The sequence below is a fragment of the Mixophyes fleayi genome, chromosome 5 (genome assembly GCF_038048845.1).
Source record: "Mixophyes fleayi isolate aMixFle1 chromosome 5, aMixFle1.hap1, whole genome shotgun sequence".
Taxonomy (NCBI): domain Eukaryota; kingdom Metazoa; phylum Chordata; class Amphibia; order Anura; family Limnodynastidae; genus Mixophyes; species Mixophyes fleayi.
Window position 1 is genome coordinate 13,339,115 of NC_134406.1, and position 21,458 is coordinate 13,360,572.

A 21,458-nucleotide genomic window follows, 5' to 3' on the forward strand; every position below is an offset into this window, starting at 1 on the left:
ACAAATCCAATATAATATTCTTCTACTAACATACAAGGCCGTCAACAAAATTGCTCCGACATTGATCTCACTTGTTTTAAAATATCTCCCAACTCAACATCTCCGTTCTGCACAAGATCTGCGTCTCTCTTCCACTCTCATCACATCCTCCCATCCTTCTTGGTTACAGGACTTTTTTTTGGCTGCACCCACTTTGTGAAATTCCCTCCCTCGCACAGTAAGACTTTCCTCTAGTCTTCAAACCTTCAAGCGTTCTCTGAAAACCCACCCCTTCAGGCAAGCTTATAATATTCCTCAACCAGCATCTTAATCTTCCTATTTTACACTATTATCACCCTCTACACAGTTAACACAAAGCAACAAGCCTCTTAACAACATTGCTGTGTGACTGATCATACAGCCCACTGAATACTTTTTACCTTTGCATTCTAGCTGGCCCAATGTGCAATATGATGTAGCACTTACCCTTGTGTATCAAACTCCCATTGTCCCATAGATTGTAAGCTTGGGAGCAGGGCCCTCTTACCTCTCTGTCTGTATTACCCAGTATTGTTTTATTAATGTTTGTTCCCAATTGTAAAGCGCTACGGAATTTGATGGCGCTATATAAATAAATGCCGCTGCTGCTGATGATGATGATCAGGTTCATTAAGCACTCTGACTCAGTGCTGCTCACATTTAATTTACGTCACATAGAATCCTGGGGAATAGAGTAGACCAAGGCTGAATATTTAGGTTACAGCAATTTCTCCACCTCCAAATATAGCTTAGAAACATTTTAATAATTTACATAAAGATGCTATTCTTGGCAGAAAAATGTGCAGATATTTCCACATAGAGCCGAATAAAACTGTTATTTTTATATTCAGTAAATAACTTCTAGGCTCTCTGCAGGAATTGTATTCAGCGCTCCCTCTTGGCTTATGCAGTGTACATTATGTAGTTTAATTACACTCTTCTATAACAACTTAAAAAAGAAAATGTGTTGGAATTCATACACAACAAAAATGACCTTTATCTGGTCAGCAACAGGTGAAATAAATTATTAATGCATTGTGTAGTTTATGCAATAAATCGTGCACTTTTACCGCGCTTTAAATACGTTTCTGCCGCAGCATTTTCCATAAAGTGCTTTAATGATGTCACTAATTCTTAACCCAAGAGCTAAACCAATTCCTGGGCCTAAAGAAACATAGGTTTGCTCTCAACCTAGAGATGATCTTAAATTTAATTGGTTCGTGGACCCTGAACATGTTCAGTGCAATCTCCTCTGGACCCCGAGTTCAAAATTTGTGTCTTGTGCTCGCCATTCGCGTTCAAGGTTTGCGCTCCGAGGTTTGCATCTGCCGTTGGAGTTAACGTTAGCGCTTTCTCTTTTTTCTTTCTTTTTTTTTTTTAAACACGGTCAAAATAATATTTTGTAATTATTGGTTATAGTGATTCTAAACTCGAGAAACTGCAATAATTTTTTTCATTTGAAAATCGTTTTGCTGAATCGTTTTAATAATCAAAATTTGGTTCAAACATCTCTACTCCAATAGATTGTTGTGACTACGTGTGGCATTAAGTATTGGAGTCCATGTATTGGCAAATAAGTGGCACGTTCTCCATGCCCTCATCCAGACTACGGTCCATCATATGAAGCTGTATGTGTTCTGTACAATGTGGTCACCATTCTGAGGACACTATGAGCTAAATTTTAAAAAGTGGAGATTTTGCCTATAGCAACCAATCAGATTGTAGCTGTCATTTTATAGAAGGTACTAAATAAATGACAGCTAGAATCTGATTGGTTGCTATAGGCAACATCTCCACTTTTTCAAACCCGCAGTTTAGTAAATATACCCCGTAGCCTTGAGCAGGTAGAATGGTCTACTGATAACTGGACTGACAATACGACCCCAGCTTGCAGACTATTTTATGTCTCCTGAGAGACCTAAGCTAAGATAAGTATATATAACTTTTTTTTTTAAATCCCCCCTAACTTACCTTTCAGTCGCCCTGTTCTTTGAGTCGAATCCTCTTCTGTTCTTCATCGCTGTTCTGTGCTCCTCCATGCTGTGCTCGCAGTGAATGTCGGGCGAGATGATGTCATCACGCCCGACATTCACTGCGAGCGCATCACGGAAGAGCGGTCAGGTGACTGTAAATGGAAATTTTCTATTTTTTAAATTTTTTTAGTCCTGCTTCGGGCCCCTTTGTCTGCTGGGCCCCCGGGCAACTGCCCAGTCGGAAAGACGGCCCTGTGCAGAAGCCGTGATGGGGCAGAGGCCAAGGTAGTGCAGACAACCAGATGGTGTCTACGCAGGATGCGGGTGCTCACCTTCGCTCCATCGAGAAGGCATTTGAATCCCTCATTCTACCACTCAGGCCAGGGGTCCGGCAGAGTTTTCCATCTTAGGAATGAGATCTTTTTTTGACATCTCTGAATTATAGAAAAGTTTACAGGTCTCATATTTTATCCTCCATCTCTTAAAATCATACACGTGTAGAGGTAGGATACGGCTCAGAGACCGCACAGCTGCTAATGGAACAGTCACAGACTTGTTTACTTTACTGAAGGGTGGAAATTCCAGTTGTGAGGTGATTGGGGCCAGTGATAATCACAGGCGGCCTCCCAAGGAAGACAGCTACCAGCCCCATCAGGTGGTGTGTGTGGGACTGGCACACTGACAAAATCCCTGGATGTCAGCAGACTCTTATCCACTCTCTCTACTGCAACCTCCTCCTATCTGGGAATCCCATCACCCATCTATCTCCACGTCAATGTATCTTAAATGCTGCTGCAAGACTGATCCATCCATCTACCTCACTACTTAGTAAATCCCTACATCGACTCCCCATGTCCTCCTGGATCTAGTTCAAACTACTCGTCCTTACCTACAAATCTCTCAACAACTCCACCAATTCATACATCTCAAACCTCATCTCAAGATACTCTCCCTCCCGCCCTCTTGATCTACCTCTGACCTGCACCTCATCATCATCATCAACATTTATTTATATAGCCAGCAAATTCCATAGCGCTTTACAATTGTCTCTGATAACCACCTCTCACTCCCACCTACAAGACTTCTCTTGTGCTGCTCCCCACTTATGGAATTTCCACTTGATCACTTTCCAATAGCCTGCAAATCTTTATTAGGATACATTATTCCTACCTATACTACCCACACTAATGCACCCTCTCACCTAACCTTCTCACACTGGTGCTACGATGATAACTATTGCGCATTACTACTACTGATGGTTCATTAATGACACCAGTGATACGTACCCAACATCATACTGAATGATAAAAGAGCCCCCACGTCTCAGGCAGCAATACCACCCATAGCCTTCCACCCCTTCACCCTCTCATTCGTCAGGGAAATAGAAATCAAACAGAAAATATAAATGTAACAAAATATTTTGTTTAATGCTTCTCCAAGGCAGTGATTAGCTCCGGGGCCACAGGCGGATTACTTGGGGGCTGCATGAGGCCCCTGGGAATTCCGTTGGTCTGACACCTTTTCTCTTAACAGAAAATGACCTGTTTCCCCTCCCCATATAACACTTCTATAGCACTTACTACAGTGCAGTCACTGTACTCTCCATTGTATTTACAATGCACCTTAGCAGCAGAAATGCAGCTGATCATTGCTTGGGTTTCACCAAAGCTATTTGGGTTAATGGGCATTATCAGCTTATTGGTGTGACGGATTATGATGACCATTTGTAATCAGCGGTACATGTTCAGTAATGTTACAAAATAGAGCAACCTCTAATAGTCATATGTTTATCAATAAAACTTTGTAATAATTCACACTTGGAATAGAGATGAGCAAAATGACGGGAAAATATTGTACAAATGGAGTTCTGCAGAGGTGGGAAGATCCTGCAACACAATCTTCAAGTTCCCCTTTTGGTTGTATTTATAAATTTGCGCTTTGTGGAATTTATAGTCTATGTTTAGAGCCAGAATGACACTGTTCAAATCATTCTGCTGGGTATGTGTGTTATTGGGGTCGGAATGGGAAAACTTAAGACAAAATTATGGCAATGAAAATGCTAAGTTTCGCAGCTAACCGCAGGATAAGGTGAATATTATATATATATTTGAACACTTGTGTTCATTATATTTATAACCCTCAAACAATACAAATGCATTTCAATGTAATTATACAGGCGCTGTCACATTTTCACATGATATTAGAAACTGGAAACGAAAGAAGCGGAACCCTGTTATCCTGGAAGAAGAGGTTTCTGTAGAAGTTGGTAAGTCACCCCATAGTTGTAATATGTGCTTGCAGAATGGTATAGTCATCACTCACTGGCCTTAGAGTGTAACTACACCCAGATCAGTGGTGGAAGTGGGGGTGTATATGGTGATATGCCATACCTCCAGTTCTCCTACTACTACTGCCTTCATTGTTACACTCACATTACAGTCTCTTACAACATATATATATATATATATATATATATATATATAAAATGAGAGAGAGAAGGGGCGCCAAACATAGTGCATTAAATGTAAATTACAGTGAATGTAAATCTCATATATGCAAGTCCCGTACCAGAGATCCCAATATTTATCAGCTTGATATGTATACCAGTGCTTCTCTCCTAAGTACCGTCTGTTTAAGTCTCGCTGGGACCACAGATGTATTCTGACAGATAATCCTCCCAGGAACGTGCAACACAACTCCGGAGTGTTTACAACTCAAACATAGCCACAATAGTGTAGTAACATCAAGAACATATCAATTGGATATAAAAAATCCTTTTAATAAACAGAGGCAATCCGCCTCACACTGCGGCTCAAGTATAAAATGCTCGTACATGAAGCACAATCAAAAACAGCTTATCTGTCCTGTATCCGTGCGCTGATAGATCTTAATGCAGGGTAATTCTGGCCAGGACTCCCACGCTCACACACGGCTCCAGTGACAGAGGTAAATCCCCGACGAGTTTCGTCCAGTCTTTCCGGACTTCCTCAAGGGGTATATATATATATAGTGGTGGAAGTGGGGGGTATACAGGGGTATGCCATACCTACACTTCTCCTCCTGCTACTGCCTTCATTGTAACACTATCACATTACAGTCTCTTACAACGTGTGTGTGTGTGTGTGTATATATATATATATATATATATATATATACATACACAGTGGTAGAAGTGGGGGGTATACGGGGGTATGCCACACCATCACTTCTCCTACTACCTTCATTGTAACACTATCACATTACAGTCTCTTACAACGTGTGTGTGTGTATATATATATACATACACAGTGGTAGAAGTGGGGGGTATACGGGGATGCCACACCATCACTTCTCCTACTACCTTTGTTGTAACACTATCACATTCCAGTCACTTACATTATATATGTGTAATATAAGGCCTCATATAAGAATTTGTCTTCCAGTGGCTCAGAAGAGTGACTTTTCTATTGTTAAACCTAAGCATTTTGCCTTTTTGATGCTGTATATATAAAAGGAGTTGTTTAATTTTGACCCATGAAATAGTGTGCACATCTGGAGGGGGCTCATCCATGGCGGAGGTGTGACTAACGACCCTCAGGCAGTGGGATCCACGGGGTAATTCCTCCGTATCCTGCTGGGCCAGACCGACACTGGTAAAATGTGCAAATCGGGCAGATGCCAGCGCTACACACATTCACCCCTTGATATAGAAAACTGCAGGAGCAGACATGTCGGTTACACAGTGTATCTAACCAACAGTTAGATCTAGCCATAGGGCGGGTCAATTTAGCCCCAAATTAAAAAAAAGTGAAGAAAGGTGGCCCTATCATTTAAGCGTTCCACTGACATGTTGGGCAATATACATTAATATTGTAAATGATATATACATGTGTGTTTTTTTCAGGTGCTGTAGGACACAAGATAAATAGTCATCTTGTTATTTTGTTTTTATGCCTCCTCATATTCTTTTTTGCAAGGTAAGTGAATATCTTCAGTGTAATTTTAATGCATTTGGTATAGACAGGAATCATTAGCTATTCACTAACAGGTCTGACATATTATTTCTGATTACAGCCAAACAGCACTTGTCAGGTTCTTACCCACTCCGTGTCCTCTTAGGCGTGCGTCCAACTGGCTGGCTGCTTTATATATTCCTTGCCAGAGTGTGTACTACCACAGTTGTGTGGCCGGGCTTGTGTCATCACACTCTGAAGTTACATGAACTCAGTTGTCGCTCTGACACACTTAGGCACCTGTTATAAGGTCTGGTTGTTATTTTCTATCTGGATTTATTATTTATTAGTATTTCTGACCCTGGTCTTGTCAGGGATCATTGATCCTTGGCGCCCGCCCTGACCTCTTCCTGCTGATTTTGTACTGATTGACCTATTTGTAGTTGACTTGGCCAGCTGACACCGCTCGTCCTTGTGTTGATCATTATCTGACCGCATGTATTAGACCTAAGGGCCATTGAGTACCGGTAAACACATTTATGACGTGTGACATAGCTGCTCTGCAGTGCAAACACAGCTTTGTGCCAGGATTAGGTTTGTAGAACAACATTTACGGAGGAGCAGCAGTTTGTTTGGACAGGGTGAGGCTGGTGTGAGGTGTTCCCAGCACAGTACAGAGTAAGTGCACCGTGCAGAGACCAGATTCTGTGGGGGTGAGAGCTATTGTACTGAGGAGAAGGCACATTTTCAGGGTCCTTCCTTGGTATGCACAGTCATTTCCACTTGAATTCTGCACCAGACCATGTTTGGTGGAGATCGGATCTCATCTTAAAGTAAGGGGACCCTGTGTCTACATGTTGCACTTTGGGGCAATCTCACTTTCTGAGTCCTAACGCATTTCACACACATCATTACCAGTTGTAATAAAGACAATACCCAGGTGCAGTGCTGAAAGTGAAAATAAAATAATATTGAGTAAAATGGGCAGTGTGCCCCCCTCCCCAAATCCTTAAACAGTCACAAGCGTGAGGTCCACCTGTTATATTGAAAACAAGGTTGTGAAGCACAGAATCGGTGCCTCTATGAGGGGGGAGGGAAAAACAGCATTATCCCCCTCTTCCCTAAGCCTAGAAAAACACTGGGACTCTTCCTGAACCCCCTACATGTTGGGGGTATTAACAACATTGGTCACCTTGGTGATCTCAGTCTAATGACCCCCATTACTAAATAAGGTAAAAGAAACAAACAATAAAAATGAAAACATAAAAATCCCCATAAATAATGACCTACCTGCACACAAGCTACATCCAATGCTAAATGATTATAATGTTTACTGGCCACTTTTGATTGGCTGTCAGGGAAACGGAACACTCAGGAACTCCGTAGTGTAATCCTTTAGCGTTGGTCAGAGGTAGATTGCATGAGTTCATTTTTTTAATGGGGGTTTTCAGGTTTTATTTTTTTGCCATTAGAACTAGGTAGGGTCAAGAAAGATATTTTTATTTTTAATAAAGTATCTTTTATTCAATTATAGTTTATTTGAAAAGTGTGTGTTTGTTTTTAATTTGTCCAGGGGTCTTAGAGATCCTTCCTGTTTCTTATGAGACTGCTGCATTTTGGGGTTGCAAAATTGTGTTGTTAAATTCTCTGGCCCCCACAACCCAGGGAAGTCGATAAGAGCCCCAGGTATATTCAGCAGTGGGCTGGTAGCCTTTATTTATAGGTGGTAATTTTGTCTGTATAGTATTATTACGCCACTCGGGTCCCATTGTAAGAATAGGACATTTCCAGGTGCAATGTAATCCAAATCTTCACACACAAAAGTAATAGAAAGAGTATCAATATCTCTTAATTCCCTATTCCATCTGTGATGAGTTAGACAGAAGTAGCTCCTCCCCATTCCATCATTCATAAATCAGACCTCATTAGGTCTTCCGCATTTCTTCTTGTAAATCATCCAACACCGACTCCTCCTCATCACTCATAAATTAGGCAGCACAAACTTCTCCCCATGTAATCTCTGAAACTCCTCCCGATTCCATCCATACGTGAGGTCGGAGAAGCTCACTACCATCCCATCTCTGATAAGCCAGTTTGCAGACGTTCCTTCCAATTTCATCTCGGATATATGATGCTACTCAAACTCCTCCTCATCTCAACTCTCTCAAGTCAGGCAGCAAAACTTCCCTCTCCACTCTTCTTCTGACATGTCAGATACCTCAATCTCCTCTACATTTCATTACTGATATTTTAGGAAAAACAAGCTCCTCCCATTGCGATCTCTGATAAGTGATGTAGCGGACGCTCATTTCAGTTCCATCTCTGATAAATCAGGTTGCACAAGCTCCTCCAATCTATATCTGTTGAACCAGGCAGCAATAGTCGCTGCTCCGATCCATTTCTGACATGTCAGGTACCATAATCTCCTCTCTGTCCTATCTCTGATAAGTCAGGTAGCCCAAGTTCCTTTACATTCCATGTCTGATACATCAGGTACCAGATATCCTCTATTCCATCTGGGTATATTGGACACCACAGTCTTCTCTCCATTCTGTCTCAGTTATGTCAGGTACCACAACCTCCTTGTCATCACATCTACTATATATCAGGCATCACAAGCTGTTCCCTGTTCTTTCTCTTATAAGTCAGGTACCACCGTTTCCTCAACATCTTGGGCAAAATGTATCAAGCTGTGATTTGCCTTTTCAGCGATTTTCTCCGGCGAGCTTGAACCCAACAATGTATGAAATTGCGAGTTGACAGTAAATCGCCAGTAAAGTGATGTAACCAAAATCGACGAGCTACAAATCGTCGTCTCTACTTTTGGCCATTCTAAGAATACAAGTCACCATACGTATATATGTCTCCATATGTATGAAGCTGCGATTTTGCAAGCTCACCGAAGATTGCTGTGAAAATCGCCAGAATCAGCACGCTGCTTTGGACAGGCGAGATTAGCAAACACATCAGCTCTCCACTGCTGGTCAATGTTAACATAACAGGAGGACAATACAAGTTTTAAATATGAGGGTAATCATGATTTCTTGTTTAGAGGGGCAAAAATTATTATTAATCTTCTTACGGGGGCCAAATTATTTTATGAATAAATTAGTAGGGATGTGCACCGGCGACTTTTGAGGTCTCGTGTTTTGTGTTTTGGATCCGGATTTTCGTTATTTTTGAGGTTCGGATTTGTCTCGCAAAACACTTGACGAAAGGTCTCGGTTCGGATTTAAGGTATTGGATTCGGATTTTTTTTGAAAAAAACATAAAAAGTTTAAAAATCAAGTTTTTGGGCTTATTTTCACTCCTAGGCTATTATTAACCTCAATAACATTCAATAACAAGCATTTCCACTAATTTACAGTGTATTCTGAACACCTCACAATATAGTTATTAGTCCAAAACGTTGCAAAAAGGTATCTTTCTGGACTGCGTAGAGGAGTGGGTCACCACAATATCTTAAAAACCCTGAACTTTTATGATTCGCACCAATAATTGTACCTGGACTGCGTAGAGGAGTGGGTCACCACAATATATTAAAAACCCTGAACTTTTATGAATCGCACCAATAAATGTACCTGGACTGCGTAGAGGAGTGGGTCACCACAATATATTAAAAACCCTGAACTTTTATGAATCGCACCAATAAATGTACCTGGACTGCGTAGAGGAGTGGGTCACCACAATATATATAATAAGAAAACCATCAACTTGTTTGATTCGCACCAATAAATGTACCTGGACTGCGTAGAGGAGTGGGTCACCACAATATATTAAAAACCCTGAACTTTTATGAATCGCACCAATAATTGTACCTGGACTGCGTAGAGGAGTGGGTCACCACAATATCTTAAAAACCCTGAACTTTTATGAATCGCACCAATAAATGTACCTGGACTGCGTAGAGGAGTGGGTCACCACAATATATATAATAAGAAAACCATCAACTTGTTTGATTCGCACCAATAAATGTACCTGGACTGCGTAGAGGAGTGGGTCACCACAATATCTTAAAAACCCTGAACTTTTATGAATCGCACCAATAAATGTACCTGGACTGCGTAGAGGAGTGGGCACTGGGCACCACAATAAAATATATAAAAAACCTTCAACAGGTCTGCATTACACTACACATACGGCTGCTCCTCCATCCTCTCCATCATATACATGTTGGAGTTTTAGCGTGTGACAACCTCTTGTTTTTGATAATGTCAGTGCATTTTGAATATTTTTCAATTTGCCCCACACCACTGAATGTACTTTATCTATGATACGCATCTATCTATCTTGACTGCGTAGTGTGGTGGCCCCGGTACACAATTTGGTACCGAGGCCACAATATAATTAAAAAACCCTCCACGTGTCAGAATTCCACCAAACAAGTATCTGGACTGCGTAGTGGGGTGGCCCCGGTACCCAACTTGATACCGGGGCCACAATAAAATAAATACACCTTCCACGTGTCAGAATTCCACCAAACAAGTATCTGGACTGCGTAGTGGGGTGGCCCCGGTACCCAACTTGATACCGGGGCCACAATACCTCCTCCAAACATGCTACAGACAATTCGTCATTGAGATCCCATTAAGTATGTTAAAGACAGACAGGGTCCAAGTGTTATTAGTTGACTTTGTAAAGAAAAAAACTGTCCCTGTTGCACATAGTCGTGCAATGAAGACTTACTTTTTCATTTAAAGGCACGATCTTTCAAGTGTAGTGTTTGTAAGTCTAAGTCATATTATACTTTTGGTAAAATTGGTTTTTTTTGTTCCTCTTTATGTTAATTAATTAGTAATAGAATTAAAGTAGGAAATAGAATTAAATAGAATTAAAGTAGGAAATAGAGTGGTATAGAGTTGTAGTGTGGTATAGATAGAGTGGTCCACACAATATAATAATAAAACCCTCAACTGGTCTGAATTCCACCAAACAAGTATCTTGACTGCGTAGTGTGGTGGCCCCGGTACACAATTTGGTTCCGAGGCCACAATATAATTTAAAAACCCTCCACGTGTCGGAATTCCACCAAACAAGTATCTGGACTGCATAGTGGGATGGCCCCGGTACCCAATTTGATACCGGGGCCACAATACCTCCTCAAAACATGCTACAGACAATTCGTCATTGACAGACCCCAGACAGACAGGGTCGTAGTGTTATTGTTTGACTTTGTAAACCCAAAAAAATGTCCCTGTTGCACTTGCACATAGTCGTGCAATGAAGACTGACTTTTTCATTTAAAGGCACGATCTTTCAAGTGTAGTGTTTGTAAGTCTAAGTCATATTATACTTTTGGTAAAATTGGTTTTTTTTGTTCCTCTTTATGGTAATTAATTAGTAATAGAATTAAAGTAGGAAATAGAATTAAATAGAATTAAAGTAGGAAATAGAGTGGTATAGAGTTGTAGTGTGGTATAGATAGAGTGGTCCACACAATATAATAATAAAACCCTCAACTGGTCTGAATTCCACCAAACAAGTATCTTGACTGCGTAGTGTGGTGGCCCCGGTACACAATTTGGTACCGAGGCCACAATATAATTTAAAAACCCTCCACGTGTCGGAATTCCACCAAACAAGTATCTGGACTGCATAGTGGGGTGGCCCCGGTACCCAATTTGATACCGGGGCCACAATACCTCCTCAAAACATGCTACAGACAATTCGTCATTGACAGACCCCAGACAGACAGGGTCGTAGTGTTATTGTTTGACTTTGTAAACCCAAAAAAATGTCCCTGTTGCACTTGCACATAGTCGTGCAATGAAGACTGACTTTTTCATTTAAAGGCACGATCTTTCAAGTGTAGTGTTTGTAAGTCTAAGTCATATTATACTTTTGGTAAAATTGGTTTTTTTTGTTCCTCTTTATGGTAATTAATTAGTAATAGAATTAAAGTAGGAAATAGAATTAAATAGAATTAAAGTAGGAAATAGAGTGGTATAGAGTTGTAGTGTGGTATAGTCAGAGTGGTCCACACAATATAATAATAAAACCCTCAACTGGTCTGAATTCCACCAAACAAGTATCTTGACTGCGTAGTGTGGTGGCCCCGGTACACAATTTGGTACCGAGGCCACAATATAATTTAAAAACCCTCCACGTGTCGGAATTCCACCAAACAAGTATCTGGACTGCATAGTGGGGTGGCCCCGGTACCCAATTTGATACCGGGGCCACATTACCTCCTCCAATTTCCAAGTGTAGTGTTTATAACATCTTAACACTACACTAATTCTAGCACGTCAAAACCTCTTGTTTTAAATAATGACAGGGCATTTAACTTTTGATTTAATTTATTGAATTTGTTGGCATTTTCTTTTACTTTTTGAACATGGCAAACGACTGTTGAATGGTCACATAATGCCAAAAAAAAAGTTGCAAGATGGAATTGTCCTTGGGCCCTCCCACCCACCCTTATGTTGTTGAAATAGGACATGCACACTTTAACAAACCAATCATTTCAGCGACAGGGCCTACCAAACAACTGTGGCTGAAATGATTGGTTTGTTTGGGCCCCCACACCAATAAAACAATTCATCTCTCCCTGTACAAACTAAACAGGCTCTACTGAGGAAAGATGTCGTCCTTATCCTCAACCTCTGATTCCTCTCCCCCTACAGTGTGTACTTCCTCCTCCTCACACATTATCAATTCGTCCCCGCTGGACTCCACAACCACAGTCCCTCTGTACTGTCTGGAGGGCAGTGCTGTACTTCATTGAGGAATTGATTATTCATTTTTATAAACATCATTTTTTCAACGTTGTGAGGAAGCAACCTCCTTCGCCGCTCACTGACCAGGTTCCCCGCTGCACTAAAAACTCTTTCCGAGTACACACTGGAGGGGGGACAACTCAGTTAAAAAATAGAGCCAGTTTGTACAGGGGCTTCCAAACTGCCTTTTGGAGTTCTACCACGTCACTACCTCTAGTTAATTTAGATTGCAAGGCTTGTAAATATAAATACTTTGAAGATAAAAAAAAGCAGGCTGCACAGACTGTGGAGCTAGAAAGTGAAATTAAATGGACCACGTTACTTTGGTGGCTATCTATGCCCCCCCCCCCGCCCTACACTTGTAGTTGAATATAAATAAAGCAGCCTGCATAGACTGTAGAACTAGCAATTCAAATATACAAAGAAATGGACAAAGGCAGTTTGGTATCTGTCTGCATCAGATCCCCTCTCCACTAGGAGTAAAACAGAAAACTTTTCAGCCGTTATATAATCTAGAATATAAATAGAAATTGAGAAATGCAATTTGGTATCTGTCTGCATCATAATCATCAACATCCTCCTCAGCGCCAGCTACATCAATATCCTCCTCCCAGTGCACAACATTCACACCTTCATTAGCCAAATCTGTAACTGGACTGTGGGTGATCCTTCCAGCATATGCAGAGGGCGTGCTGCAAATGCTGGATGGAGTCACCTCTTCCCGTACAGTGATGGGAAGGTCAGGGTTCACAACCAACAACACCCTTGGACTCGCCTTGGGGATTTGTGATGTCATCTGTTTAGAAGGCAGAGTTCTTTGCTGTTTTGTTGTTGTTGCTGACAGCATAACTCTCTTAAATTTTTTGTAGGGGGGGGGGAGGAGGGCTTTGATCCTTGGGTGAAGTTGGACCACTAGTCATGAACACGGGACAGGGCCTAAGCCGTTCCTTGCCACTACTTGTCGTAATTGGCATATTGCCAACTTTACGTTTCTCCTCAGATGATTTTAAGTTTCTTTTTTTGCTGTTTTTTGAGAACTTGGGCTTTTTGGATTTTACATGCCCTGTACTAGGAGATTGGGCATCGTGCTTGCCAGACGACGTTGATGGCATTTCATCGTCTATGTCATGACTAGTGGCAGCAGCTTCAGCATTAGGAGGAAGTGGGTCTTGATCTTTCCCTACTTTATCCTCCAAATTTTTGCTCTCCATTATATGTAGCACAAGATACTGCAGAATGTGTGAACTTGGTAATATTGCAGTACCAATGGACTTATAATGCTGGATTGGTTTTGCAAATTTGGTTATAATTATTATATATTTTTTTTTTTTTTAATTTTTTATTATTTTTTACTTTTTTTTTATTTTTTAAAAACTTGGGAATAATGGGGAAATAACTATGCCCTTAGAAGCACAGAGCACAGGACACAGCACCACTGGACTGAACAGGACACGGCACAGGACCCAGCAGCACTACGGAACTCAGCAGGACAGAGCACAGGACACAGCACCACTGGACTGATACTGCAGAATGTGTAAACTTTGTAATATTGCAGTACCACTGGACTTTTACTGCTGAATGTGTGAACTTGGTAATATTGCAGTACCAATGGGCTTATACTGCAGGATTGGTTGTGAAAATTTTGTGGTAATTAAAAAATATTAAAGTAGTTTTTGGTATTTTTTAAAAAAACTTTTTTTTATTTTTTTAAACACAGGGGAATATTGGGGAAATAACTATGCCCTTAGAAGCACAGAGCACAGGACACAGCACCACTGGACTGAACAGGACACAGCACAGGACCCAGCAGCACCACTGACCTCAGAAGGACAGAGCACAGCACACAGCACCACTGGACTGATACTGCAGAACACAGCACAGCACAGCACAGCACAGCACAGCACAGCACAGCACTAAACAGCACAGCACAGCACAGCACTAAACAGCACAGAACTAAACAGCACAGAACTAAACAGCACAGAACTAAACAGCACAGAGGACCACCTAACACACCCTCCCTCTACCCTGATCAATGCCCGAGTGAAGATGGCGGCGACTAGCGGGGAATTTATAGGATCCGAGTATCGCGAGATCCGACAACGGGATTATGAGTCAGAGCCTCAGTTTCACTTTTGAATTTGGCGCCAATACCCGGATCTGTCTCGGATCCGACTCGGATCCGCAACGTTCGGGTGGGCTCGGATTTCAGAAATCCGAGCGCGCTCATCCCTATAAATTAGTGGGCCAAATTTCATTAATGATAATAAATTATAAAAAATATGTGGCAACACTTAATATTTTCAGATGGGGACACCATTTAATGCACATTCTTGTAGCACTACAAGTGGCAGCATGCACTTGTGCCCCCCCCCCCCTCGATCTCTGATGCGTCCATTATCCCAATCTCCTTATTCCTTGTCTGAAGTTCTGATATCTATGGCACCGCAAGCCACCTGCAATTCAATTTACACTGAGCCAAGCAGGACATGTTTCTCTTGCTCTGTCTTGTAGAACTGTCTCTAAGCAAAAACTTATTAGCACAAATCCAAATTTTATTTTTCAAATGGTTTTGTGGAAATGTTAACTAATGGAACATATTCGTGCATCAGAATAATAAACAACAACAACGCACATCTTGTAAACTACTAGTTATTGTTATGGCAAACTCAGTTCCAGGAAAACGTATCCCCAGGCCTCTTGAAGACTTGCAGACTATTAGTTAGTACTATGCTTTTACAGCCTGTTACTTGACTTAGTAAGACAATACCAGGGGGTAAATGTATCAATCTGCGAGTTTCCGGACGGGTTTGAAAATTGGAGATGTTGCCTTTAGCAACCAATCAGATTCTAGTTATCATTTTGTAGAATGTACTAAATAAATGATAGCTAGAATCTGATTGGTTGCTATAGGCAACATCTCCACTTTTCAAACCTGCAGCTTCAAAAATGTACCCCCAGGTGTTTATGGACGTTAAGGTTTATTATAGGCAACATCTACACTTTTCAAACCCGCCGGAAACTCGTAGCTTGATAAATTTACCCCCAGGACTTTCTTTTAGCGATAGTATACATACTGTTTCTCTACCAAACATTCTCTGCTCCGGGGATCAATTAGAAAATATGTATTGACTACAGCATGACCTCACACCAGATTACATTATGCGAATAACCATGTTTATCTGTTGTAGGGTGTTCACAGATGAAATTATTATGCCTCTGGTGTTTTCCTTCCTGCTGATCAGTCTTGCGTGTAAGTATATTGTCAATATTTTTGTGCAAGTTCATCCCACATCCATAGTCACTGACTTTAATTAATATATTAGCTGCCATATTCACAGCAAAGTATCTCTTTCATTCTAAACAGTTTGACGAAAACAGTGCAGCTTCCAAAATGACCAAAACATTGCCCTACAATCAGGTCTTTCTCTTCTGTAATCACTGATTTCTTTTTCTATTTTATAGATTTTGTATTTTCACAATCAAGTTAAAGCAAAGATATGAAGAAGCACGGAAAGGTAAGGAAGGTAGGATATAATTTACTGTATGCAGGGCCCTCTTAAGAACATTTTGGGCCCCCGGGCACAGCAGTGCACCGGGGCCCCTATATATACAAAAAAAATTAAAAATGATTATATATATGGGCCCTGCAGCCCAGGGGGGCCCGTCGGAGGCAGGAAAAAAAAAAACCTGAAAAAAAAAGAAGAAAATACTTACCGTGCTGTCAGCTGTCGATCCGGCTCCCTCCCTGGTCTCCTCCATCGCGCTCCGTAATGGATGTCGGGCAGGCGTGATGACGTCACGCCCGACAAGCACTGCAAGCGCGACGGAGGAGGAGACCAGGGAGGGTACGGTTAGTATTTTCTTCTTTTTTTTCAGGTTTGTTTTTTTTTTGCTTCCTCCGACGCTTCCCCTGGGCTGCAGGGCCCCCGGGCACCTGCCCATTGTGCCCTTTGGGAAAGACGGCCCTGACTGTATGATTACTACAGAATGAAAGTGTTTCAGCAACAATTAGTGATTATTAAAGGAAATCAGAAGATGTTTCTATATTGGCCCCTGACAAATGCTGCGCTGTGATTGGTTTTATTGGTCTACAGCAGAGCTACAAGTTCCACAGGTGATAAGGAGTCACGGACTGCCTCCCTCTAGTCTATAGTAAGAGAGGTTCATTTACAAGCCTGCACAAGTATGGAGGTGTAGCACAAATGCAAATCTACTACTCCTCCATTAGACTTACTGTACCCTTCTTGGGTCCCCACCCGGCTCTAGTCCAGTCTCTCTCACATCAGGGGGTAAATTTATCAAACTGCGGGTTTGAAAAAGAGGAGATGGATGTTGCCTATAGCAGCCAATCAGATTCTAGCTGTCATTTTGTAGAATGTACTAAATAACTGATAGCTAGAATCTGATTGGTTGCTATAGGCAACATCCATCTCCACTTTTCAAACCTGCAGCTTCAAAAATGTACCCCCAGGTGTTTATGGACGTTAAGGTTTATTAACAGCAAAGTACATGTAGTGCAGATGCAGCAAGTGTAGCTGTCCTCAGTTAGCAGTGTTGTGTACTTAGTTATTTCAGACAGTACCATTACTTGACACAAGAGCTGGTATTCTCATGTAGTGGGACTGTCAGCTCACTTCTCTGCACCTCTCAGCTTACTCATTCGTATTGGGTACTAAGGTTCACACTCACAAGCTGAACTGCTTAATAGCCGTCTGCCTTGGCGGTATTCTCAAGAGCGCATTCCCGACAGTGTCACCGACTTATCTCCCTCTCTTTGCGTTCCGGAGTCTCTCTGCCAGAACTCACCCCGGTAGACAAATTCACTCAGCTTCACTTGAACGGGTCAGAGTTGAAGCGGTATGAGACTCAAATTTGTTACCTTAAACCCAAAGCTGAAACTCATCAGCAGCAGCAGCAGCTGTTTATATAGCGCAACTAATTCTGCAGCGCTGTACAGAGAACTCATTCACATCAGTCTCTGCTCTATTGGGGCTTACAGTCTAAATTCCCTAACACACACACAGACAGGCAGAGAGAGACTAAAGTCAATTTAATAGCAGCCCACTAGCCACCAATGTTATATAGACCCCTATGTAGTTTCCAAATTTTCCGTGTGATTTTTGTTATGTAATACGTTTCTGGATAACTTCTGTTTATTCATTTTTTCTATAGGGCATCAGAATAAGATTCTGCCCTGACCATGGACTTGTGCCTTGATTAATATGAGCATTGAAGATCTCAACATTATGCAATATTTTGAATGTGTTCTAGTTAAAGTGGAAAAATAAAGCTCTGGATCTTGAATTGTCCAAAATTCTGTTCCCCGGCTATGATGTCAGTGAGATAAGTCAGCCGAGGAACGGGTACTATAGTGTAAGATTGTGTACTTTATGCGACCAGCCGCACTTTGAAATGCCTCTGTGCCTCTGTATATAGAAAAACCCTGTACAGTACAAAAAAATGTGCCCTGATCGGCAGATGAAGTTGAAAGTGTTTAGTACACAGTTATATATAGTTTTTGAACTACCTAAATACTGGTTGAATTGTTGGAATTATACTCTATTCTGTACATACATTCTGTATTACCAGTATTACTGTATGCACACAGTACACTGTACTGTGTGTGCTTTGTGCTAACTCAGGTATGATTATGCAATAAGACAATCACTATAACCAACTGGAAGTAATAATAATAATAATAATAATATATAACATATGTTTAATCTGTGATATTAATAATCCCCTTAGATCACGTAATGACTTAAAGTTCATTGGCTTTGCCTCGGACTTAACACCCCAAGTGGGTAAGATGTACCATCACAAGTCATTAAAGGGTTATATAATATAGTTGTTGAACTACCTAAGTACTGGTTGAATTGTTGGTTGACTTGTTAGAATTGTACTTTATTCTGTACATCTGTATTACCATAATAAAAGTTCCTCTGAATGTCTGAAAATGGTAATACAATATATATATATATATATACTGTGCTATATATGTATAATCAACTGTAAGTAAGAAGAACATATGTTTAGCCTGTAATATTAATAATCCCCTCAGATCACATGTTGGGTTAAAGTTCCCTCCTTGGCTTTACCTTGGCCATAATATTGGCAGGTAACACCCCAAGTGGGTAAGACGTACCATCACAAGTCATTAAGGGGTTATATAATATAGTTTTTGAACTACCTAGGTACTTGTTGAATGTTGGTTGAATTGTTGAAAATTGTAGTGTAATGACACCAAAAGTTATTGTTCTCTCTTCTGTACATCCGCGTTACCATAATAAAAGTTTCTCTGAGTGTGTTATACTGCGAATGAATATATGAGTTGTATGTGAATGTTGGAGCACCGTGGTTAAATGAAATGTTTCTCCGAATGTCTGAAAACTGTAATACAAGCTCTGCAGGGTACAAACATAAACACGACATAGTTGTGTATATGTTAATGCACAATTACTATTTATGTGTCCTATAGAGGAGCGCTTGACACTATGGGCCTGAGTCATTTAGGGGAGCAAAACAAAAAAAGGAGTAAATTTGCTCATGGACAAACCATGTTACAATGCGAGGGGTGCAAATTTCCTTCTTTTTTTAAGCTTTGCTCTCCTTAACGACTTAGGCCCCATATCTTCTTGTATCAGTCGAACAGGAGCCTCATATAACAACTCTGGGATCTGCTCTTTCCATTATCTATCGCTTACAGGTCTATCTATTAAAGGGCAAAAAGCCCCTATACATCAAGGGGTTAATGCTGGTGTTAGCACTGTTATCGCTGGGGGTAATCCCATTTTTGATGGCCCCATAGAGTTCTTTGGTGGCGGGAAAACTAGTATTTAGAAATCTCTGAAAAGTTGAACTTGTAGCCGAGAAGATTTTCTCCTCCATAGTAAATTTCACCAACTATGATAGAGGATGGAGAGGCATCTTCATGGAGAATCAGGGAAGGCAGGTCACCACTTCCTGGTTCCTCCTCTGCGGGGTCCGTGCAGAACAGATACAAGTCATAAAAATAATCAGATTTTTGAGACGAGAACAAGAAGTTGCTGAAACAAGATTTGAAGCTACAAGTCGAACGTTTAAGACACCAGCGGCGTACAGAGCACATGGGGACAGAAATAAACGAGCTACAAGATTTGAATACAGAGTGTGAAGTAGTCCAGGTAACTGCAAAAACATTGGCCCAACATAAAGAGAAGCTGTATCATGACCTACAGCAACTTGAAGCAAAGTTATTGCCATTTAAAGCATCTAACTCTAAACTCAGAAAAGTAGGATGTTGCAAAAGAAGTTGCTTGAGTAAGATGTGAGAGGTTGAGGGGCCCGAACACAGCAGCTCACTGAAGAGACTGAAAAATGTAAAGCTGATATTGCAAGGGCAAATGCAGCCGAGAATACATATCAAAGTCAATGTCAGAGTGCAAAAGAAGAAGCAGCAACACTGAAGAATGAAAAGGAAAATCTGCAGAAAGAACTTGATGCCAAAGTCGCAGTTATACAAGAGAAAACTAAGAGTATAACCCAGGTTAAAGGTATTGGAAGGTGATACAAGACTCGGTATGAAGAGTTAAAGATCCAGCATGATAATCTGGGAGCTGAGACCTTCTCAACCCAACCAGCAGAGTCAGAAGAACGAGCTTCTCAAAAACAAGTACAAGAGTTAAGATATTCTCGTGCCCACGACACACAAATGTCAGCACTGGAAAGCCAACAAAGTCTATAGGTGGAAAAGAAAACGAAGTTAAATCTCTACAGGAATAAAACTCATAAATTCCATCAGAGTTGTGCACCAGGGCCGCAAGACAAGACAATGGGAAGCAGGTTAACGAGGTTGTATCTGAGATACAAATCGTTAACGATAACTGGGAGAAGTTTGACCATGACTTTGGGGCACCTTCCACTTGGATTTCAATAAAAGAAAAGAAACTAAGAGATCTAGAACCAACCAATATTATATACATATATTTTTTTCTGTTAACTCAAGGGCAAGTTTCTGTTTCTGTTGAATTTCGGGCGAGTTTCTGTTGAATCTCGGGCGAGTTTCTGTTGAATCTCGGGCGAGTTTCTGTTGAATCTCGGGCAAGTTTGACTAAACCGCCGGCAGGATAGGTGTTTTAAAATTGTCACACATCGCCGGAGATTGGATTTTGGAATGTCAAAATCGCAGGTTAATACATATGGCGACTTTGCACATAAAATCCCTTGTGATCTCTAGTGATTTGCAGCGATTTGAAATTGCTGGGAAAAAAAATCGCAGCTTGATACATTTACCTCCCTGTCTCATTGGAAGACAGGCTCGTCGGACCCCCCCCTGTCCATCCCGCCCCCCCCCCCACCCCCCCTCGCGTGTGATTTATGTCTTTCCTCTATTTGTCATATCAAATAAATTTCAAATAAATAAATAAATGCCCAGTAAACCTCACAATATGTTATGATTAGCACTTGTTTAATTATTGAGTAAACATGGTACTACGTTGTATGTATATTATTATTGTTGTAACAAATATGTTTTCAAATAAATGTACAGTACATTCTGATTTAGATGGCTTAATATAAGATTTACATTAGCTTTATTGATTGGCAAGTTGCAGTACTATAAGAAATTATCGTTGTATATTAATAAATATTTTGATAACTTATTGTTATTTGAGAGAAACGCGTGGTTATCGTTTTGGTGTATTTGTGACAATATCCCAATGTCTTTATTTTTGCTTAGTTTATAGACGTGTTCAGTAATACAAGTCCATGCATTATTTTGCACACTTAACCTACTTTATCTGCTGTATGCAATGTAAAATATCATCCAGTAGAACGTT

At 40.9% G+C, this 21,458-nt stretch overlaps 1 protein-coding gene across 3 annotated transcripts in view; it reads left to right on the forward strand.

The window, feature by feature from the left end:
* Nucleotides 1-20,357, forward strand: part of TMEM71 (transmembrane protein 71) — a 51,402-nt gene extending 31,045 nt beyond the window's left edge. For 2 of the 3 annotated variants that reach the window (XM_075211697.1, XM_075211699.1), the window contains 5 exons: nt 4,168-4,257; nt 5,875-5,947; nt 15,831-15,892; nt 16,105-16,157; nt 17,815-20,357. In XM_075211697.1, coding sequence (XP_075067798.1) covers nt 4,168-4,257; nt 5,875-5,947; nt 15,831-15,892; nt 16,105-16,130 — 251 coding nt within the window. In that variant the 3' untranslated portion in view covers nt 16,131-16,157; nt 17,815-20,357. Of the gene's footprint in view, nt 1-4,167; nt 4,258-5,874; nt 5,948-15,830; nt 15,893-16,104; nt 16,167-17,814 lie in introns of all 3 variants that reach the window. The other variant, XM_075211698.1, reaches the window with a different exon arrangement.
* The last annotated feature ends 1,101 nt before the right edge of the window (nt 20,358-21,458 follow it).